Below are 24761 nucleotides of genomic sequence, written 5' to 3' on the forward strand. Positions count from 1 at the left end.
TGGAAGCTCTATTGAGTCCCACAAAGAATTCTGAAGCCAGGTATGTAATTCCAAAGGAATTAACATCTTAACTATTGAGTCCGCTGGTGGTTTTTTACTTCTAGGAATGAACATCCTCTAATTCTTGAGTGTTACGTTTTCTTCACCCTTAATACAAGCTTTCAATTATTGTGTTAATTACTAGACTTCATATTAGGTAAAAGTGCTTGGCACAGGAACCAAAACTTGGAGAAGTCAAACTTGGAAATACGATTACAAGGGGGGAGGGACTGCTGTAACACAGAACTTCTTGTCTCCCTCTATTGAGTACATCCTGGAACTACAACAACTGTCCTACAAACATCATGGATATACTCAGTGTGGCTACGAACATTAATCTGAAGAAATCATGAGTGTGTTGGAATGTTTTTACAAATTCTCATAAAAACTTGAAATTTGCAGCTTCCTAAAATATTTAGACTTTTTCTCAACCCTTAGCCCTACTCTGAATTCTGCCAGATTCACTCTTTCAGGAATTTTGGAGCAGAGCCGGCTATCTCCGCAGTTTTTCCTCACACACAATCACAGGCGCTTAAAACTACCACCCGTAAACTGACAACACTTTTGCTGAGAAGCAAATGCCACACAATCAATAACTAATATCTTGAATAATTGAGATATTTGAGGCTACCTGAGCAAACCAGCAGAACAGACATAATCAACCCTGGGGGGAGAGAGAAGACAGTTAATTCTGAGAAATCCAAAGAAAGATGGTTGTTACCTAGAATAGACTGAACATACAAGGAGTTTCCCTTTCCTGAAAAGTGAGCTTGGTTTAAAAATTTACCCACCCACCGCTTCCCTTACAGAATCAGTCCAGCTTTTTAAGTATCATGGAGCATGTTTAACTGGCAACCTTTAGCAGTGAATCTCTTTCTGCTTTTGTCTAATGACTATGTGTTAGCTTGTTCCAAGAGCTTCCACTGGCATCTCAGGGCCAACTCGACAGCAGGGGGCCGGTTACTATAACAACTGACAGCTCTCGTGAATTCTGAAAGGCCCCTGAGTAGCCATTTGGGAAACCGTTATTGAGCAAAAAGTTGCCTGGGATCGGCAGCATTAGCTGCCATGTGACCCAGATCTCCCAGCACAGGCACATGGAGAAAGAAAAGAGGTGACCACCTCCAGGAACAGTTGGGGACCTCTAAAGACTCCCTTCCCCCATCCCTTTCAGCATCTCAGAGCAAGATAGTTTAACACCACGGTGTCATCAAAAACTCAAACCCTCTGAGGCAAGCCATATTTTGGCACCACAAAATGTGCTTGAGCTCTCCCCAATGGCTTGACACATTGTCAGGCTTTGAAAAGCTGAATTGTAAAAATTATTCCTAATGATTAAAAAGTCTTGAAATATGGCCATAGATATGGTTCCAAAAAGAAAAGAATGGCACACTCACCAGTTTAAAAAAAAAAAAAAAAAAAAAGATGCCAGAATACCTGTGGTCCAGTAAATGGTCTGTTGGTAGAAAAGATGGTGACCACACAAACCCACCAAAAATAATGACTTGGAAGCTCAGAGTTTTCCAGACTAGACAAAGTTTTATATAAACTTACCTTTTGATTCTCACTCTGTCCCTCAGCATAAGAGGACACTGAGCAACTAGGACTAACCCAGTGCCTTTGTACATGTAGAATCTTTCAGAAAAGAATCTGATTCTACCCATAACAGTGGACTTTGCTTTGCATAAAGAAAGGGCAATTTGGCAGAGTTTGCCCTAACAAACAATGAATGTGCCATGATCCAGTGCTTCTGGGTCATCTCCTACACAGCGACCTCTGCCTGGAGCACTTCTCCTTTTACTTTACTTTACTTTTCTTTTTTTTCTTTTGAGATGGAGTTTTGCTCTATTGCCCAGGCTGGAGTTCAGTGGCGTGATCTTGGCTCACTGCATCCTCCGATTTTAAGCAATTCTCTGCTAAGCCTCCCGAGTAGCTGGGATTACAGGCACCCACCACCATGCCTGGCTAATTGTTTTTGTATTTTTAGTAGGAACAGGGTTTCACCATTTTGGCCAGGCTGATCTTGAACTCCTGACCTTGTGATCCACCCGCCTTGGCCTCCCAAAGTGCTAGGATTACCGGCATGAGCCACTGTGCCGAGCCTCCTTTTTCTTTGTTTTGTAAAAAATACAGCCCAAACATTCTCTCCTCCGAGAAATCCTTCTTGGCTCCCTCTTCTCACCTAACCCTGGCTGTGGTCAGAGTCTCTCCTCCGAGAAATCTTTCTTGGCTCCCTCTCTTTCTCACCTAACCCTGGCTGTGGTCAGAGTCCCTCTCAGATCAAGTTTCCTTGATCACTATTGCAACCCAGGGGAATGCAAATTTAACCACCCACAGAGGCCAAATAGGCAGGGAACAGTGGGGAGGGCAGAGACTGGCAAACTGGCAAGGGAGAGCCTCTCAAAAATGGCCACCATGGCGCCATCCACCGACACAAAGGAATCTGAGAATAATGTTGCTAAATTGTCCAGTTTATCACAAGAAGCCATACAACTCGGGTTTTTTGTCACATCCTTCTATTTTCTAAATAATTCAAGATTTTATAAAAACATGTCAGCTAAATAAAACTGGTCTGGAGACCACCAGTTTTCGACTCTATTTGGGATTACCTTGGTTTACCTCCTCCTGTCTTCCTCTAAGGTATGAGTCCCTTAAATGCAGGAACTCTGTCCCCTCAATGGCTCTCCAGTGCCTGGAACTAACTAGATGCTTAAGAAATTTTGAATGAACTAACAAAGGAGTAACTAGGCCAGCCATAAAGGGTCTCAGGTCAACAAAAAACCCAAAATGCTAAGTCTGAGAAATTCAAAAACTTACAAGCTGTATGATCCTGGACAAGTCATTCCCCCTTCTGGAAACTGTTTCCTCTCTTGGGACAAGGATGATGCAGTCCCTGATGCCTTGCCTACCACGCATGGCTGCTGGAGGATTAAATAACATGAAGTGTTCTTTGTATTAATTCAGCCATTATTGCTGGTTAACAGGGGTGTTTCCCCTTTCCTACGTCTTCACAGTTACCTGCATGGGAGGAGTCATTCTTATGACACCTGTCTCCTTTGTGACTTTGTTGGGGTGAAAAGGGGACAAACACCTATACCAAAATACGGTCATCATCAAGTAGACCTGGAAGTGTTGGCTGCTAGAGCAGATGGGTGAAGAGCACATGCCTGGGCTCACAGCAGCTCTGGTGTCATTGTTGCTTCTGTGGCAGTACAGGAGGGATCTGCGTTCCAGTGAGGCACATGTGGTCAGTCATCCCTCAAGCAAGAGATGGGTGTTACCACATGCCACTCTCGACTCTCGCATGCATCTGTTTGTTTGCCTGAGCCTCCATTATGCCAACACAAATCCCCCACACATTTGCGGTTTGCATCCCTTCATATTTATTACACTCTGTCTCCCACTGAACATCCAGGGAAGAAAAAAAATTGCAATGTCAACAAAACTCACTTGTTTTCATGAACAGCATTCTTAATGAGGAGGCACCAACACATGGCAAAATTTCTGAAAATCTAAAGATGGGACTTAGAGTAAAAGAGAGACCTTTTCGTATTTGCATATGTGGCTAAATTGGTGTTGACTGATTTACCACAGAATTTACAGATGGCTCGGTCATGTGCTGAAGTGAATCTACCAGATCAGAGTGTGAAATCCTTCTCATACCAAATTTTAACAAACCTGGGTCAGATGTTACAATTCCCACTTAGAGAATATCCAGTTTTCTGTTCCAGAATCAGAAGTTAGCTCAGCCCTATCTGAATTTGAGAAGTAAAGCTGCTCTATACTTTTGGAAAGTCTTTTTCTAGGCTAGAATTATGGTCAATAAGATATTAAACATTTAATATCAAGAAAACTAGCAATGATCAGCTGGACTGAGACAGACCAAATAGGTTATATTATTCAACATCAAAATCTCAAATGATGGAGATATAACTGAGTGAATACCACTAGTCAGCTTCCAGAACACCTGAAAATATAACTGGTTTCTGAAGTTTTCTTCCACATGATTTTGGCAAATCCAAAACAAAGGATGATTTCTGTCTGGCCTTCCAAACCAGTTTACTCCCACCATGTCCAGCAGCGGAGACATCCCCCTTTTTGTGTGTCTTTTTGATACACAAACATGCACTACAAAAGTAGGCTGTGGAGGGCAATATATGCCACCAGGCATGCTACTCCTCCTCTGGACAAGATAACGTACTGGTTAACACAGTGGGCTATGAAATCAAATTGTCGGGGTTCAAATCCATGATCCACCAAAAATTAACACTGTGACTTGGGTATGTCACGTGATCCTACTAAGCCTCTGTTTTCTGATCTGCAAAATGAACATAACAATACTAATTATTTCCCAGGATTCATATACTAATTAGGTGGAGGTGTAATCTGCTGAGCACATGTTTAGTATGGTACATAGTCATAAAAGGTTCTTTGCTTGGCCAGGCGTGGTGGCTCACACCTGTAATCCCAGCACTTTGGGAGACGGAGGCAGGTGGATCACCTGAGGTCAGGAGTTTGAGACCAGCCTGGCCAACATGGCAAAATCCATCTCTACTAAAAATACAAAAATTAGCTGGGCGTGGTGGTGGGTGCCTGTAATCCCAGCTATGCGAGAGGCTGAGGCAGGAGAATCGCTTGAACCCAGGAGGCAGAGGTGCAGTGAACTGAGATCATGCCATTGCACTACAGCCTGGGTGACAAAAGTGAAACTCCATCTCAAAAAGAAAAAAAGGTTTTTTGCTTAAGAACCTTTAGATATACAAAGCCTTTTCAGATATACAAAGCTATTTCAGGGGTGAGATATTGCTCATCAGAGCAATCAGAACTACCTTCTACGCAACATCCCTCAGGATTACAGAAAAAAAAAACCCAAAAATATCTTTGTAATACTCACAATTCTAAGCAGACAGAAATGTCTAGCTTGTAATAGCTATGCCATTCTACAGCACAACTAATAAATAAGTTGTACCCCCAGCACACTGACTGGACACTGGGCACATAGCTCCTCTCCCAGCATTAACCTCAAATTATGTAAATCAAAAAGAAACCTTCCAAAATTTTTCCTCTTCTCTCTGAGTGGCAGCAGCTGTGCTGCTCCAAGTCTTTTCAGGAATGTCAGCACATTAGTGCCATATAAACAGCTTGTCTTGGTAAGGCAGGGGATGGGGAGCTCTTGGAATGCAATATCTGACTGTTGCAATTCAAAAGGTATGTTTTACTACCATCTTAAAGTAATAAGACCAAAATGGCATACTTCGAAAACTTTTGAATTGATTTCTTTTCCCTTATTTCCAATAGCTCTGAACCACTGCATGGTTGATATGCATTGCAATATTTATAAGGCACACAATAGGGTCCCATTAAAGCTGTAACTGTTAGTTGATTTTATTTTTATTATCTGCCTCACAACCCTGCTCCTTGTACAAAATCACTTTGTGTACATTTCTTCCTAGTTTTATAGCAACTTCTGTGTTATTACAGATTCTGGTTCCTACCACTCTTCAAGGCAGACCTTTGCAAGGGACATTCAAGGGAGAACTACAGCATCCTACCTGAAACATCTCAGCTAAAAACATTTTAGAATAAATGTCTCCCCACTGACCCTTGTTGCTGCCTATAAAAACACTGCTCAAATAGTCCCCGATGAGACTGATGTCTGAGGTCTCTCAGACATACAGGTATCTGAGGTTTCTGCTCGTGGTTTTTAGTTTTGGCCAAATTTTAAGTACAGTTTAATGACTGCTCTCCAAAGTTCTCCCTTACAGGAAACATACCTAGCTCAATGATGCCAATGGGTTTAAATATTTAAGAATACTGTGGCAGTATTCTTAACAAATACCCATGTGTTCCCCCTACCTCATCTATGTCCTTGGGGCTGTGTGACCATCTGTGGCCAGTGGTGAATGAAGGAGTGAAGGGTTCCACTTCTAGGCCAAGCCATTGAGAGCTCGGTGCCTCCTCAACTTCTATATCCCTGCTACACCAATTTGGGAGATATGTGTTCCAGAAAGAGAAACCACTAGTGGAGGAAGGCTGCTCAACCCTGTCAGACCTCATGTGGGTGAGAAATAAACCTTCATGTGTTATTAAGCCTCTGGGGTGCTGGGGTATGTCTGCTGCCAACAGCAATGAAGCTTACTCTAATACAGCCAACCTGGAATTAATGAGGCTGGCCACTGGGCTTCAGAGTCGTTTCCTGGGGTGGGAGTGGGGTCATGTCTTTAACCCAGTTATTTAGGAATGTCCTCCTATGGAATTGCCTTTAAGGCCTATTAGGAGCATCACCCAAACCAATTTCATTAACATTATAGTCACCCCTTTCCTTTTTTGGCCCAAAGTGGTTCTGCTCAGTTGGTTAACCTACATTTATGCTATATTTAGCTCCAAACAGATGAGTTTTATCTATTTCTAGGATAAATACTTTGCACAACTGAGATCCTTCAAAAGAATGAACTCTAGAAAGAAATTCCAAAAGTTATTTTCAAGCATGTTGTATGCAATGGACATATTGGAAACTGTGTACAGCTATACAATGTGATGACATTTAAAGGACAAAATTCATTTAGATCTGTACATTTGATTTTCTTTATTGAAAAAACAACTTCATTTGAGGCATACCAGGACCCAAGTTATATTTTCCATTTTTCCCTAAAGTCAGATCTGGTATAACACTACAACTAATGCCTGCACATGCACCACGTGCCAGACACCAGGACAAGCATGTTCCACAGCTTGCACTGAATCCTCACGTGAACTTGTGGCCCATTTCTTAACTACATTTTGCAGATGAGGAAACTGAAGTTGGTGGAGAAGCCTTTGTCTAAGGCAGTGTGTCTCAATCTGTTTTTCATTGGCACCTCCTCTAAGGGGCCCTTTTAGACTCTTTTCCCCCCTAATTGCCCAGTGCCAATTTTAATACCATGAATGCACAATGCTGTTTTCATATATGTAAATCTGCGCTTTATACACACAATAAGTTTATAAAAATCTCCCCAAAACAAATTCACACCTTGAGAGAGGACAGCACTGCTGGTACGAACACACGCTCCACAGCTGCACAGATAAGACAGTGTGGTGGAGTGTGGCTCAGAATCCAGGCTACATGACTATAGGCCCATGTTACAGTCTCTAGACACAGTAATGTTTCTTTATGATCTTGCCCTCCTGCAGTTTTGGCTCCTTAAATACCTTCCCATCATCCTCAGGATATGGCACATCTCCCTTCGATGAGGCCCTCATGATCTGGCCCTTGCTGTCCCCACACTCTGCTCCAACAACACCGAGCCACATGTATCTGCTTGCAGTAGGCCAGGCTTTTCCTCCCCAGCTTCATTCTTCCACCCTCTTCACCTGGCTGACCGCTGCTTGGGCTTCAAGCTTGGCCCAGGTCATCCAGGGAGCTTTCCTTGACCTCAACCCCCATTCCAGGTTGGGTTGAAGCCCTTCCTATATGCTGTTATAGCAACTTGGATTTACCCTTCTCCAAATACTCCCCATACTCTATTATATTTATTCATCTGCCTCTTCCAATAGACTGTGAGGGCCATCTCTAATGGCCTCATCTCTAACTCTCTAGGCTCACCAGGATGCATGGCAGGAACTCTGTAAGCATTGCATAAAAAACAGGAAGCTGAAAATGGCTCCAGTGCACATGCAATAGAAACAGCTTTATAATTTTTTAAGTAACAGAATACCTAGCTGAACCTTCTACTCACTTTTTTAGGTCTTGATGGTCCTTTGGACAACCATCCCTTGTTCGGCTTCAGTCCAAGGTTTTGATGGCAGTGACACTGATCCTACTTCTAGACTCCAGAGTTAAATATAAGACCTAGGCCTGACAAGAGTGTTCCATCCTTTTGACCACCAAACAACTCCAGGGTATGGATAAATGATGTAAGTCAATAATAAGAGATGCCATGTTAGGACTTAAGTGGAACTATTAGAGGAGAAATATTCCCTTTCCACTGGGGTGGAGGCATATCAGTCTAACATGGCCAGAGGCTGCTCTGTGGAACAGACAGAGGGCCTGCCTAAGCGAGAAGACCACACAGAGAGCAGATCCCATAGACTGAGGGCAAGAGAAACACACAGACCAAACCAGCTAAGTCCTGATGTTCCATCTTACAAAGCCAGCCAGGCCCAATGCTCCTGAACTTCTCAATTCCATGAATCAAACTTTTTTTTTTTTTTTCCTTGAGCTTAAGGCGTTTTGAAATGGATTTTTGTCAACTGCAACAGAAAAGGGTTCTGGGCAACACAGTGGGTGATGATATTGCCAACTATTTGGCCCACAGCAGGCTTTCAACAAATGTGAGTTCTCATGCTCTTCCTTGGTCAAAGAATGTGGCTCAAAAAGAAAGGACAGTGATAGTACCTACCATACAGCTCTGTTGTGAGAATCACATGAGATGGTGCCACCCGAGTGCTTGGCACAGCACCTGGCACTCAAAAAGGACTCACTGAAAACATTAGCACTAACACCACTGTACAGTGGGAGATTTGGAAGAGACAGACTTCAGAGACCTTGAGTGTAGTTTTCCACTATTTCATGAACCTATTAAGTTGTAGTATCAACAACTCGGAGAAAACACACTCAAAAATCAGAATAACTGCAAAGGGCCAGTCCTTGGTTGTGGTAGAAACTGCTGCCACAGTGAGCAGGTTTGAACCTCCCGGTGCCAGGCCTGCCGCCTGAAGAAATGATCCAGGTGGTTTTGATCTGCCTCAATGCTCTACTTATGACAAATCTGTTTGCCAATCATCCAGTCTTACTGTGCCTCAAAAGGCAGAAGAGAAGCACTGTTGTTCTAGCTAAAAAACTGCATTGCCAAAGGGAAACACACGGCTCCTCTGTATTTACCAATTTTCTATGTGAGCCCCCCAATGCTTCCTTCTTTCGCATTAATAATTTGTAAAAAGTTGGACAGAAAAAAGGTCCTTGTCCCCTCTGGGCTGTATGCTTAGCCAACTCATTCATCCTAACACTAATTTAATTTTACTTTCCTTGCTCTATAAGAATTTTCTTCTTCACACTCATTTTTTGTGCTACTGGGATTAGGAATCTGGTAAAAGCTCAAGTCCAGACTCTGTTGGATGAAGTTTAAAGCTCTGGTTACTTTAAATGAAGCTTTTGAAGAAATATATGCATACATGTATAATAAACATCATAAAAACATTTCAGACAGGAAATATTAAGATATTATTCAATTCATATTTTCCATTTGGACTCACTGAGTTTTTCAGAAGTATAAACATTGTCATTTTCTAAAGGGAAAATACATTTTGAATGGAAGGATTTTAAAGCTGTTTACTACATGACACAGCCCTTCCCTATAAGAAACCTGAAGTAAATACTCATGTTTTGGCCGGCTGGGTATGGATGCCTGTTTGGCCCCATGGTCCTTCTTGGTCACAGTGATCCATTTTGGGAGGGGGTAGAGGATCCAAGGTGGGCCAATCAGAAACAATTCGGAGGGTTTTGCTAGAATTGCCAGGTACAAGGTGTTTCTTTATGCTGTGGCAGCTGTGGGACTTCTCTGCTCCCCTGTAGTGACAGCCTGAGACTAAAACCAAACAGTGCTGACTGAGCAGAGCCATGAGACAGGCATGCTGACCTTGTTAACCTCACCTGATTAGTTAAACTCACACTAGGTGGCCTCTAATTTACCAATGGGCTTCAAACATATTTGCACAACACTTTTTCCTGAAGAAGGGATGACATGGAGGTGAGTCTAGTGTTCCTATGCTCGCCCCAAAATACAACATACTTCATAATCTTGCTGGTCTGCAGCACTAAAGGGCTTATGGTTACCGTCAGACGCCTGAGGAAACCTGAGATGACCTCCTTCCTTATTCTCCTGTTCCAGCCAATTAGGAACAGACCCAATCTGCCAGCAGATTCTGTTGCTCCCACCTTCAAAATAGATGTCTACGCAATGAATTATCACCACCTACACCGCTACCCTCATCTGAGACACAATTGTGTCCTTCTTGAACTAGTCCAGTGGTCTCCCCAATGGTCTGTGTTTCTGCCCCCGCTCCTCTTCAGTCTGTATTCAACACAGCAGCCAAGTAGTCTTGAAGTTAAATCACAACATTCTTCTGCACCAAACCCTACTCATCTTCCAGTGAAAGGCAGTGCATTAACAACGGCCCACAAGACTGTGCAGCATGACCCGATCCTGCTCTACCCTGTTTCTTTCCGATACCCTTTTCTGCCACCTTACTCCTGTACTCGTGTCTCAGCCCCACTGACCTCTGGCTCTTCCTGGTACACACCAGGCATGCCCTTGCCTCAGGGCCTTTGCATGTGCTGTTTCCGCTACTTGGAACTTGCCCCAGGTGGAGCCCATTTGGTTCCCTCCTCCTTTAGGTCCTTGCTCAGGTATCATCTCCTTGACCACTCTGAACACTCCTGCTAGGCCCCCATGGGCCCCTCCCCTTTCCAGATTTAGTTTTCTCCATTATCCAGTTACCACCATCTTAGAAATTACATGTTTTAGTTATTTGCTTTGTTTATTGCCTGCCTCCTCCACTAAAATGTAAGCTCCATGATAGTAAGGATTCTTATCTGTTTTACTCACTTTTTCAGAAATCACTTGTGCCTAGAAGACTGCCACACATTATGGGCTCAAAATTGAGTGAATGGAAAGAAGGGAGGGAGAGATGAAAATATGACACTTGTTTCTCACTGGTGAAGCCTGTCAGATGAAGGGCAGAAGCCGCCTACATCGGTCTGAGAGGTGAAGGCACCCAGGCCAACTGAATGGGCTTGATGGAGTTGCTCAGCTGAATTGGCTGAGATGGTCCAGCTGAAAAAACACAACTTCTAAAGAGAGGCTGCAACCTGGCTTCCCATGGGAAGCAGTGAGAGTCCGGATAGCTTACAATCTGCCATTTTAATCTTACATGTATTAAATACCACATAATATGCTAAATTTTTTCTTATAGCCCAATTTAATTTTCAGTGAAAGACTATGAAAAAAAATTCTAAGGTAAAGAGGAGTTATGTGACTACAACAAAGTAAAGCATCATCTCAGAAAAACTGCAAATGCTATGACTTGTTAACTCATTTTGCTGGTTCTGAAACTAACATTCAAAGTGGACATGGGATTTGGATCTATCTAGCAAGTAGCAGAGCTGGGATTTGAACTTGGATCTCCTTGGTTCTCAAACAAAAACCTCTTTGGTACTAAATCCCAGAAGCTCACCATAAGTGCCTTGACCTCCAAAGTGGATCTGGCCCTGCCATTGTCTAACAGAGACAAGAGGGTCTCCCAGGTGGCAAGACCAGAAACACTTAAGCTACCTCACCTTCCTGAATGCAGAGGCCGTGGGATTCCCCTCCCATGAGCAAAACCTGGCCAGCATCTGGCCCCCATATCTACGCTGTAGGTGCTGCCTGGCTTACCTCCAGTAAACGAGCACAGCAATGAGAAGGATGAGGCACACGAAGGTCAAGGCTGATACCACAATCAGAGGGATGATCCACTCCATCCTCCCTGGAGCAGGGCGGCTTATCATTCCAGAGGTGTTTTTTTCCGCTGCCAAGAGAAATCATCCCAGTTAGAGAACAGAGGTTAGTGGAGGTGGGAGCCAGAATGTGAAGCAGAGTTTTGTTCCAGTTTTGTGTGGTTTCTGGAGAACTGGGCCACTTGCTCTGGGCTGCCCCATGACAGGAGGGGCAATCTGCAGCCCTCACCATCTCCTGCCCCATCCCAACCCACACAGGGCCTCTTCTATGGGGTGCATTCTGTAATCGGCAGTTATATGGACTTACAGATAGAGCTGAAGGTGTTTTTAGACAGCCGTACAGAAGACACAGACATTCCAGCCTTACCCCAAGAACATGACTGACCCAGAAGAGCCTTTGAAGGTGCTGAGGACGTGTGCTCAAGTCTCAAAGAAGCAAGGGTGGAATGGCTGTCCAAGAGCCTCTCAGGTTCTCTAGTGCAAGGGCAGGAGGGCTGGCATGAGGGGTTTCACTAGGATAACTAGAACTGGCTGTGACTATGACGACCATCTATTCTTTGCTGCTCAGCATCCCTTACTCCTTGCTGTAGGAACAACTACACCCCGATTCTGCTTTGGGAAACCACCTTTCCCTAACAGATATAGTCATGATGGGACAATCATCGGAGTGTGCGGCTCCCTGCTCTGGTCAACGATGTAGCACTCAAGCCAGGACAATTACGTCTTGCCCTAGAATCTCACCACTGACTCTAAGACTGAACAACAGCACATCCCAGCAGGAGCACCTAGGTGCTTTTGTGTGCGGGCTTCTACCATCCAGATCCCCAGAGATCCTGTTTTTCCTAAAATGCTTCTCTAGTTTGTCCTTTGATCCTATCACCTACCCCAGATCCTTCCAAAAGCTCCTATTTTCTTTCCTGAAGACAGGAAGCCATACCACACCTTATTCCCAGAGCACGTCTGTAACCAGCAGCCACAATCTAGAGGTTAGCAGGGAAAGCTTGCCAAATAGTTCAGGATTCTCGCTGGTCAGCCAATACCTGTTAACCAGGCAGCTCCTTCCTCCACCTCTCCAGGCCCTGAATATCTTCAGAAGTCCCCGGGAGCCTCAGCAGAAGATCCTATCTTCCCTTCCACTGTGGAGAAGATGCCTGGAACATGCCAGGTGGCCCAAATGAAGCCCCGGTTGGGATGCTGGGGCTGGGAAGAGCACAGGTGCACAGAGGCAAGCAGCGAAAAAGCAAAGATCGTCTGTGACCACAGGGAGAAGCCTCTTAAAAAAATCTAACACTGGCTGCAGGCTGACTCGAGCCCAGCAAGGATTCCTCCTGCACTGCAAAAACGAGGCCAGCGTTCAGCCAGCCCGGAGTGTCCCTCTGCAGGATGGACTAAATGCAGAGCTAATCAGGTTGAGTTTCCAGGTGAGAGAAGGTAGGCTGAGTAGGGAAGAATTGGCTGTGGGAGCAGATTTTTAAAGAGGCGAGACTCTCGAGTCAGGAAGAAGTGTGTTACGATGCGTTTCACTGGATTTCCTCTAATGCATTTTATGTTGACCACCTCCTTTGTTTCAGGCACAGGCCTGTGACGCAGGCAGGACCTGATGTATCCCCAGCTCACAGGTAGAAGAAGACAGAGTCAAGTAGGTGCAGCACACTCTGATTAAAAACCACCGCAGAGCACTTTGCCATTTATAAAGTGCCTTCCTAGCTGTGCCTGTCCATTTTCTTAACCCCCTGCTCCATTTTTTCATTAGATAGGATAGATTCTTAACAAGCTCCTACTATGCACAGGCCTGGTGCAAGGGGAGGGGGACACAGCAGTACATCAGACAGTAGCACTGCTGTGCCCATGGGGAGGAATCTTAAATGGGGAGAGGCGGGCACAACCACAAGTAATAATACAATGAATGTGGCACCAGGGGATGCACAGGGGACCATAGGGGAATAGCTCTCCAAGCCCAGGTCTCCATGAGCTCCCCAACGAAGGCAAGTGTTGAAGGATGAAGGGGAGTTAGTTAGGCAGAGAGTTGGGGAAGAAGGGTGTTCTGGACGGAGACCATCAAATCAGTGGGAGCACAAGAATGAGAGGAAAGGGGACCCAGATGGGGAATTGGAAGGCAGATGAAGCCAGGGCCTTTTAGGCTAAAATAAAGAAACTGATTTTAGTCCTAAGGGCAGTAGATACTACTGCAGGGTTTTAAGCTGAAGCAGACAAAGATCAGGCATGCCTTCTCTCCATCAACATAATGCTTTTATTGCAAAGCTCTGGTGGCTGGCCAGAGAAACCAGAGTTGCAAATAAGAATTTTGTGGGGCCGGCCGGGCGCGGTGGCTCAAGCCTGTAATCCCAGCACTTTGGGAGGCCGAGATGGGCCGATCATGAGGTCAGGAGATCGAGACCATCCTGGCTAACACAGTGAAACCCCATCTCTACTAAAAAATACAAAAAACTAGCCGGGCGAGGTGGTGGGCGCCTGTAGTCCCAGCTACTCGGGAGGCTGAGGCAGGAGAATGGCGTAAACCCGGGAGGCGGAGCTTGCAGTGAGCTGAGATCTGGCCACTGCACTCCAGCCTGGGCGACAGAGCGAGACTCCGTCTCAAAAAAAAAAAAAAAAAAAAAAAAAAAAAAAAAAAGAATTTTGTGGGGCCCCCAGAAGGGGCAGCCCAGCCAGGCAATTATCTGGCTGGTGGTGGGGGGATCTCAAAGACCTGGAAGTCCTGTTAATGGAAAACAATGTTGGGAGGGTTGACGCTATAGGCCACATGTTCAGTTAAAATCAGTATCCACTCTGGGAAGCCCTTGGGTACAGGAGGGACTCTCAGTGTCTTGTTCCTCTCCTCGCTCCTTACAGAACAGGATTCTTGCCTGTGCTGCTACAAAGAATGAAAACTCCATGTCCTATTCATCCCAAACCACAGAAAGGAACTCTTGGCCAAAATAGTCCCTCACACTTATATCCCTAAACAATCACTGGCAATACCACCTCTGTGGTATTTCTATCATTTTTTTTTTTTTTTTTCCTTTTTTGAAACAGGGTCTCACTCTGTCACTCAGGCTGGAGTGCATGATCTCAGCTCACTGCAACCTCCGCCTCCCAGGCTCAAGCGATCCTCCCACTGTAGCCCTCCAAGTACCTGGAATTACAGGCATGCACCACCACGCCCAACCAATTTTTGTATTTTTAGTAGAGACAAGGTTTCACCATGTTGTCCAGCTGCCCTCGAACTCCTGACCTCAAGTGATCCTTCCACCTCAGCCTCCCAAAATGCTGGGATTATAGGCGTGAGCCACCACGCCTGGCATATTTCAGCCATTCTAAAACCAGTGAAAAATGACCACTCCAGAATTTCTTGGCCTTGGGAAGGGGTTCGGGAGTGACCATCTGGTTGTGTGGATCAGTGGCATGTTATATTGTCCCTGAAGCCCCAGGGGTATCTCTCTGTTGGTGATAATGTCTGTCCCCCTCTCCTCCTCTACGGGGTGAGTGTTCAGTTTTCATTGGATTCTGAGAGGGGTCCAGGACCCAGAAAAAGTGAGAACCAACAGCATAGAGAATAAAGGTCCAGAAGACAAGGCTCTTGAGTCACAGCCCAGATCAGAACTGGCCTCAAACTTGATTTCCACAATGGAGTCATTTCTCCCTCTAACATTTCGTGAAAGTGTGTAATAACTGGCCGGGGGACAGGGTTGGAGGGGGGATTCCCGTAGGGGGTTGGAGCCTATCTGAAATCCCACTGTGGACAGTCTCCAAATGGCAGTTTCTATGGAGGAGCTCTCAGGTTGGCAATAACTTGTAGTGTCAGTGAGAGACTTAAGGAAGTTTTTCTGACAAGTTTCACTCTGACCTTGACTAACGGCAGGCAGTTTCATTGGCTTGGGTCTTTTACATAAAAGTCAAGCAAAAATAAGAATGCGACTGAATTTCCACGTGGGGCATGATAAAGTTGATTTCATTTTCAAATTCACAGTACTGCTTTGTCTTCCTGGTGCCAGGAACCTAGAATTGGATTCCGTCTCCAGGTGATCAAGTGAAATCTGCTCCTGTCACTTTCCTAAGTAGCCCCTCATGGCCCTCAGGATACCCCTGAGTGGGGAAAGCAAGGCTTTTCAGGAGCAGGGCCTTCCATCCCCAAACCAGCATCATCTCCTGCTGTTCCAGCTACACTCACCCAGTCAGTGACCATGCTGGGCCATGGTCCCACCTCTCTGTCTTTGCCCCTCCCATTCCTACTGTAGGGAGTGCCTTTCCTTTCTTGATGCCAGAATTCATCTTATTGATCCTTCGATCCTGGTTCAAATGCCGCCTTCTCTGTGAGGCTTCCAGAAGCCGCCAGTTTGCACTATCTCTTAAGGGCAGAGCAGAGATTATAGGTTCAAATCCTGGCTCTGCCATTTTCTGTGTAACCTTTAGCCAATAACTTAAACCACTTTGGGCCTGGAGTTCTTCATCTATAAAACAGGATAAAAAGAGCCTACTTCATAGGACTGTTGGGGAATCCAATGAGAAGGTACATGTAAGCACCTAGAGGTGTGCCTGGCATCAAGCAAATGCCAAGTGCCACCCCACCATCATCATCTTGTGTTACTCTTACTGCACACATCACACTCAATTATAATCGCTCTTTTGTGACTCTAGGTCCCCAAAGGCAGGGCTGATTTCCATCTATGTATGGAAGAACAGTTACAAAGCTCTGCCTCCTACTAGCTTTGCAACTTTGGGCAACTGACCTAACCTCGCTGTGCCTCAGTCTCCTCCTCTGTAAATGGAAGTAATAATGTTGCATACGGCATTGTGGTGGGATGAAGATTGAGTTTTGCATACAAAACACTTAGAATGTTGCTTGGCACCTGTTTAATGTTAACTATTGTGATTACTGTCATCACCACCACCCCAACTTCGGCAACACCATCACCAGCCACCATCCTAGCAGCAGCATCATTACTTATCATCACCACCACTCTCTTCCTCAGCACCCTCACACCATAGCAGGAGATGGTGAGTGCACACTGGTGTTTGCTGAATCTGACTCCTCTCTGTAACATCTGAGTGTATAAGTGGCAGTCCTACAGAGCTTCAGATGTGCTGGGTATCAGCACAAAGGGCTGCCTATGATGAGATTGCTAGTAAAGAGCTAGAATCTCAGTTTGCCCTGAGACTAGACTGTATCATACTTCTTTTCTTCCCCTTTTTTTTTTTTGGTAGAGACATTTTCTTGATATGTTGCCCAGGCTGGTCTCAAACTTCTGGGCTCAAGGGATCCTCCTGCCTCAGCCCCCACTCAAAGTGCTGGGATTATAGGTATGAGACACTGTGCATGGCCCCCGTACTTCTTGCTGTGTCCTTCAGAAGAAATACCCGTCCTGCTCCCTGACTCAATTTGTGGCCCTAATAAAACAGCAAGCTGCCAGGGCTACTAGAACACACAAAGTGTGGCACTGAGTATACACCCATCTCATAATAGTCCCTCAGACACCGACAATCCATGAGGCTAAAACTCCCCATGCCTAGGCCTCCAGAGACCAGAACATGCTGTAGGCCTTTCAGTACAACCACAGCAGCATGCCGCAAGGTGGCAATTCTGCACCCCAGACTCAGGCAGACCTGAGTACAAATTCTGACTTAGGCCTTTCCAGCTGTGTGGCTTTGGGTAAATGACTGCCCATCTCTGAGTGTCTGTTCACTCCTGTATCAAAGGGAGACAAATGATAACACTCACCTCTCGGGAGTCCTGAGGATGAAAAAAGATTGTCTGTGTGAAAACAGACTGTAAGTTATGGCTACATAACTTACAGGACCAAATGCAAAATGAAATCATGGGGCCCATTCAAAAGTTATTAAAGAGGTTTGAGAAGGTGACAGTAGAGTATGAGAGAGTATGAAGGCAAGCATAGGCCCTTCTGAGCACAGGGCCTGTGTGAGTGCACAGGCTGCCTGCTCACGAAGCTGCTCTGGATCAGTCAGGCACCGAGCACAGTGCCTGACACAGAGGAGATGCCCAAGAAATGTTCATTCTTTTCTTTTGCCCAAGAAATGTTCATTCTTTTCTTTCCTTCAATGGAGCCAAGCAACAATGCTGACAGTATAGTAACACTAGACACTTCCATCCGTCAGGAGCAGCACACTTTTATGCAGAGCTTTGCTGGTGACCTAGCTGCCTCCTGAAGGGTCCAGCAGAACTGAGCTGCCCAGTTACTGGGGGTTTGCTTCCCTCCATGATGCCTAAATTGTGACACCAAGATAAGGACAGGACCTCTGGGTTAACAGAGCTCCTCCTCACCTCCACCTCTGGTTCATCCAGATGATGTAATTTTCCCAGAAGGACTAGCCCTTCGATTCCTGCCTGACATGGGTTATGAACTGGCAACTCTGGTTTGACACCCCTTCCCAGTAATTATTTTTTAATTGGGAGGTAGCTACCAACATTTAATAAGCAAAGAAATTCAGATAAAAATCAGCAATGGTAGCTTCCACTAGAAATGTTCAAGGTTGGCAACAAAAGCCTGAACTCCTACATGGCAAACGTCAGTTGGAATCAAGCAGCACACTCCCTTCTGACAGGGTATGTCTCACTGGTTTGCCACAGTCGTCACTACTCCCTAACGTCACACCGGACCAGCTTTCCTCACCCCAATTCCCATTGCCAGCTCACTCTGGCCAGCCTAGTTTCAGTTTGCAAGATGGCACTCTGACCCAGTGAGTCTGCAGAACAACACTAACTCAGGTCTTTTAAAAAGGCCTCAAAATCAAAAGTAAAAATCATGGTTTAATAAACTTACTACGATCCTGATACCACTAACCTGGCTCAAGAGAAGAGGCTCTTTCTGTACAAAGCAGCTTTCTCCAATTCTGTTTATTTTTGAAGAGATTTTATTTTTAGGCCAATTAGAAACTAACCATGCTGTTGCTCTGCCCATATAACATAGTCCATTCTCAGTGCATTTGGATCTGTGTAGAAGATGACAATGAGGAAAGGAGTATCAACTGATACCCAGTACTCCCCCAGTGGATGTGATGTGCAGGTGAACAGCTACTCAGAGGGTGATATGAGGCCAGCTAGAGCCCAGACTCAAAGAATGAGCCTGCTCCCGAAATGTCTTCCCCGTGAAACTTGGAGCAAAATGCTAATGAACCCTCTCTGAGCATATGCAGGAGGAAGGTAAGGTTAACAACCTCCCCACAGCCTTTCTTTCTTTCTGTCTTTATTTCAGCACCCAGCAGAATCTGAGTAAAGTGTCTCCATTCTGCTTTTTAAAAAAAAGAAAAAAAAAAAAAAAAAGAAAAGAAAAACAGTTTTCAGTGGCATATGTCATCACTGAATTAATGCTGTTTGCCTTTTACTGGCTTGGCTCTCATCCCAGTAGAAGCAAATAAAAACGGAGTACAATGTACTATAAATGCTACCGGCAGCAATACATCAGATGGACCCATCTGAAATGCCTCCTACCCTCCAGTAAGGGCTCAACTTCTGCTACAGGACAAGAACCCCTCTGGTGTCAAGACTAAAACTAGCTTGGATCCAAGAGGCCTCTATCAGGAGTAGGGAAGAGCAAGATTCTTTAATTTGCAAGGAAGATAAAGAGAAGGATGATCTGCATACTCATAAATTGATAGCCTGTTTCCATCGTGGGGAATTTCACCATATTTGTTCTGAACCATACCACTCATTAAAAACCTCCCAACATCTGTGAATTAAGGTGGCTGCTTAAAAAAAAAAAGTGGTAAAAAACACATAACACAAAATTTACCATCTTAACCATTTCTAAGTGTCCCATTCAGTGATGTTGAGTATATTCACACTGTTGTGCAACTGATCTCCAGAACTTTTTCCTCTTGCAAAACAGAAACTCTAGATCCATTAAACTCCCCATTTCCCCTTTCATCAGCCTCTGGCAACCACCATTCTCCTTTGTTTCTTTGAGTTTGACTATGCTAGGTATCTTAGATAGGTGGAATTTGTCTTTTTGTGACTAGCTCATTGCACTTAGCATAATGTCCTCAAGGTTCATCCATGCTGTAGCATGTGACAGGATTTCATTCCTTTTAAAGGCTGAATAGTTATTTCACTGTATGTACTCTATGCCACATTTTATCCATTCACCCACTGATGAACACTTGGGGTGCTTCCACCTCTTGGCTATTGTCGATGATGTTGCCATGAACATGGGTCTACAAATATCTCTTTGAGATCCTGCTTTCAATCCTTTGGCCATAGAGTTAACCCATCAACAACATAGGTGTTAGGGGTGCTAATCCCTGAATAGTCAGAAATTCACGTATAACTTTTGAGTCTCCAAAAACTTTCCTGCTAATAGCCTACTGTTGACCGGAAGCCTCACCAATAACATAAATAGTCAATTAACATATATTTGTACATTATTTGTATTATATGCTATATTCTTACAATAAGGTAAGCTAGAAAAAAGAAAATGCTATAAAGAAAATCGTAAGGAAGAGAAAATATTTATATTTACTATTCATTAAGTGGAAGTGGGTCATCAAAAAGGTCTTCACTCCCGTCATCTTCACTTTGAGCAGGCTGACGAGGGGAGAATGAGGAGGGGTTGGTCTTCCTCTCTCAGGGGTGGCAGAAACAGATGAAAACTCATGTATAAGTGGATACAAGCAGTTCAAGACTGTTTTTCAAGGGTCAACTGTATACCCAGAAGTAGAATTGCTAAATCATATGATAATTCTGTTTTTACTTTTTTAAGGAACTATCATACTATTTTCCACAGTGGCTGCACATTTTACATTCCCACCAACAGTGCACAAAGGGTTCCCTTCTTTCCACATTTCTGCCAACACTTATTTTCTGTATTTTTGATAGAAACCATTCTAACGGGTGTGAAATGATAAGGTGGCTGCTATTTTTACAGGGCCACAAAATTGGCCTTTTATTTTTCTGGAGCCCTGATGTTACCCAAACCACTGCTGCAGAGAAATGATTGTTCATCAGTTACAAATAAATATGTTCTCCTGCAACAGGACACTGGCTCTGTGTTAACACGTGTGGGCAGGATTAGAGCATCATTCGTTTCCATTTATATCACTGCCAAGAGTTCCTGTGAATAAGTGCTCCCTTACCATTTCACGCAGAGCTTAATTCACTAGACTCAAACAATCAAAATGATGGTCTGTCATCTCTATTTCAATTAGTTGTTGGGAAAGTGGGGAGGCATTTGATAAATCCTAATTTAATTCCAAGCCCCTAAAAGATGGCAAGTCCTAACCTACCAGACGGCCACCACTGACAGTTGATTGCAAAAGTACGTGGTTTTGAAATCAGTCACAGACAGAAGCTGTACACCAATCTTACACCAACTATGCCACCTGCTGCAACCTGAATTCTTGACTCCAACCTCTCTGGAAATCTAACTGTTCTTAGTGGGGTCTGGTTTTCCATACCATGAGATTTACCATCTGTCTTAATTCAAAGATCGTTCAGTGGGCAATAGAAACTCCAAGGACCCAGATACTTTCTGAGAAGAAACTAAACCGTACTGGCAGCTGAATAACCCCTTCAGCCTACCCTGAGCTCATTCCCGTGGACATGCCAGGAAGATGACAGATCAGGACGGGGGTGGGCAGAATTATAAAGAAAACACTTCTCTAGAAAGAAACCTGATCAGCAAAACTAGCCCTGGCTGAAAACTACTTCTGATAGTCCATACAAGTGCCTGATACAACTAATTTTAAATAAAGCATGCTGTACTGCTCCCAATCCCTAGACAGCTGGGTACTGCAGTCATGATTTCTGCCCAATCTGCATGAACCTGTCCTGGTACTTTGTCTTTAAATTACTACTCTATTTGTCCTCAAGTAAACTTCTTCAAAAAGGAAACTTTACATGAATACTATAAATCAGGGGTTCTCGGCCTTGGTATTAATGACATTTTGACCAGATGGTTCCTTGTTGTGGAGCTGTCCTGTGCACCATATGACGTTTAGCAACAGCCCTGGCCTCTACCCACGAGACACCAAGTAGCACCCCAGCGCCAGTTATGACAACTAAAAATGTCTCCAGATGCTCCCAAATATTCCTAGGGAGAAGGACAGAATTGCCTCCGGTTGAGAACCACTGTCACAAATGGAAGTTGGTCTCTTTTTAAAAGCACACATTAAAATATTCACTTAATAATTAATACTGCATCTGAAATCATCTGGCATTGCTAATTCTGGGAACCAGTGCCAAAGCCAGCACCACATGGGGAGGATCCCCCGGGACTATAGAGTCAGAGCCCATGTTTGGGCTTTGTCTTGCCACGGGCCGTGTGGCTCTGGGCACGTTCCTTCATCTGAGCCTCCTTCCCTCACTAGCATGATGGCAACAAAGCATGACATTCATGGGAGTACTCTAGGATCAGTGACATACTCAGCTGGCCTTCTGCACAGGCAGAGCTAGCACAAATGTTCACTGGTGACGCTGTTGTTATTTCTGTAATTAAAGGTTTTCACATTGGGTTCCTTAGTGCTTGGGAGTTCCAAAGGGGCGCCTCATGGTTTGCCCAAAGGAGCAGAGTGGCTGCAGCTTTGCACCCTCCACTCTGTCTCAAAGCAGAACAGCAGCCCAGAGCCACTGCCCAACTGTGTCCATTCTTAGCTCATGGGCCGTGCAAATGCAGGCCAGGGGATGGATGTGGCCTGCTGGCTGTGGTATGCCGACCCCTGAAGTGGACTGTCCCCTTGGCACCTGACTCAGGGCTGAGCCAGAAGAGGCAGTTAGTAAACCTTCAGCAGTGAGTGTTCACACACTGGGGTTCTGAGCAAGATTCAATCTGAAAAAAGTTTCCCTAATTTAAGGAAACAAAAATGGAAAATCCCAGCACAAAATGATGAATTTGTAGATGATGCCCACTCTGAAATGTGTTTGTAGGGTATGCTGTACTGCACAGTGCCCCCAAGAACATTTCATTGCATCAACTGGCTTCTGGGTTCAGGCTGTGGCTCCTGAGGGTGGGACCACATGCTGGATTTCCATGTAGCAGACATCCAGCTGAGGGCTTTGCACTAAAGAAACGCTAGAAAAAAGCCTGGTGAGAGGGAGTACACGTAAGCCTTCAAGCCTTCTGAAAGGCTTCCAGGGAAGTTGAAACTCTAGCAATCAACACTATAGTAGAGGTTGAGCACCAGCGGTTCCTACCTGGCCCAGGGATGGGTTTAGTTTGGCCTACATTTTTTTTTTTTTTTGAGACGGAGTCTTGCTCTGTCGCCCAGGCTGGGGTGCAGTGGCCGGATCTCAGCTCACTGCAAGCTCCGCCTCCCAGGTTTACGCCATTCTACTGCCTCAGCCTCCCGAGTAGCCGGGACTACAGGCGCCCGCCACCTAGCCCGGCTAGTTTTTTGTATTTTTTAGTAGAGATGGGGTTTCACCGTGTTAGCCAGGATGGTCTCGATCTCCTGACCTCGTGATCCACCCGTCTCGACCTCCCAAAGTGCTGGGATTACAGGCTTGAGCCACCGCGCCCGGCCGGCCTACATTTTTAAAAGGAGAAACTGTTTTAAAAATTTGAGCTTACTTGAAAGTTGGGTGGTTCTGCACAAAAACCTGGATTTCTGGCTCATTAGGCATTCTCACTGGCAGTAATCTGTGGGAGCTGAGTGAGTTGGCCCTCTTTAGAAAGGTCATGTGCTCTTCAATATGCTGTGGTCCTTACCACTCCCTAATGTCTAACACTTGGTCCTTGTTTCTCATCAGTATTAACTGGTTTCTGTAGGTGTCTGGGTTTGCCACTTCTTCTATAGAAGGATCTCTTTCTTCCCTGGGAGATAATATATTAAAGCCAGTACTCACAGGACTTAAAAAGATGTTATGAAACACCAAAGGAATTTAAACAAGCCTTTTGGAGACACTCATAAAAATATAACAGTGTGTAACTTTACACATTATCACTCTTTTCAGAGACCAGGTATTGATTAAAGAAATTGTTTTTTCTTAATATGAAGAAAAAATAAATGTGGGACAGATTTAAAGCAAATGTACACACAAAGTCCTTAAAAATAAATCACTAACATTAAAATGATGGTGATTTCATTAAAAAATAAATACCATACTGGAGAAGGCAGACACAACAAAGGACAAGGTGAATGGAAGTGAAGCAAGACCTTAAGGATCATTGACTGATGGGTTTGCTTGTTTTACCCTCAGGTCACTCACATCCTTTACTAATCGACAGGCACATGCATATTTCTGCGTAAACCAGGGATTGGCAAATGACAGATTGTGGACCATATCAGACCAACTGCCTGTTTCTGCAAACAAAGTTTTAATTGAAATACTATCACATCCTCTCAGCTGTGTATTGTCTATGGTGGTTTTTGTGCTACAAGGCAGAATTAAGTAGCTGCAACAGAGACCTGTGGCCTGCAAAACTGAAAAATATTTACTCTCTGGCCCTTAGCTGACAAAGTTTGCTGATCTCTGGCTTAAACAATCATCACCACCATTTTTAGATTTGAATTGCTTGAAGTTCTGAAGGAAGTTTTTTTAGCTTTCAGAAGAAGTGGACCTTCTTACTGAGCTGAAGGTGATAAGGGAAAGTTCTGATTTACCAGTGTTGAGTTTCAGGAGGAGGTCTTTTTCTAATTTTTTTTTGGAGACAGTCTTGCTCTGTCATCCAGGCTGCAGTGCAGTGGCATGATCCTCTCACTGCATCCTCTGCCTTCTAGGCTCAAGTGATCTCCCACCTCAGCCTCCTGAGTGGCTGGACTACAGGCATAAGCCACTATGCCTTACTAATTGTTGTATTTTTTCTAGAGACGCGGTTTCACCATGTTGCCCAGGCTGATCATGAACTTCTGGATTTAAGCGATCCAACCTCCTTGGCCTCCCAAAGTCCTGGGACTACAGGAGTGAGCCACGGCACCCGGCCATCTGGATGTCATTTTTAATGGCAGCTACTTGGGGACCAATAGCTTTAATGTCCACAGATGAGAGCAAAGGAAAGGGCTATGGGGGGCCTCCTCACAGTCACCATCATTGTGTGGCAACTGGGCTGCTGACAGCTCCTATTTGTCAGTGACAGCGAGGGGGTCTCCACAGCCACACCACCTTTGGCATTAAGCATGATCATTAGCTCCACTTGGCAAATGAGTACACGGGACTAAGACTTACCTGAGGACCCTGGGTGAATAAGGGACAGAGCCGACTGCGTTGATCTGACTCCCAAAGCCACTCTGCCAAGATTGTAGATGTTCTCAGATTTCTGTAGGGTGGAAGCTGAGGACCAACACACCTCATACCTGGAGTAGG

At 44.8% G+C, this 24761-nt stretch overlaps 1 protein-coding gene across 1 annotated transcript in view; it reads right to left on the reverse strand.

The window, feature by feature from the left end:
* Positions 1 to 24761, reverse strand: part of PTPRG (protein tyrosine phosphatase, receptor type, G) — a 602014-nt gene that overhangs the window by 64876 nt on the left and 512377 nt on the right. The window contains exon 12 of the mRNA XM_011998353.1: positions 11451 to 11583. Within this exon, the coding sequence (XP_011853743.1) occupies positions 11451 to 11583 (133 nt within the window). The remainder of the gene's footprint in view (positions 1 to 11450; positions 11584 to 24761) is intronic.

Source organism: Mandrillus leucophaeus, unplaced genomic scaffold (assembly GCF_000951045.1).
Source record: "Mandrillus leucophaeus isolate KB7577 unplaced genomic scaffold, Mleu.le_1.0 Scaffold57, whole genome shotgun sequence".
Classification (NCBI taxonomy): Eukaryota; Metazoa; Chordata; class Mammalia; order Primates; family Cercopithecidae; genus Mandrillus; species Mandrillus leucophaeus.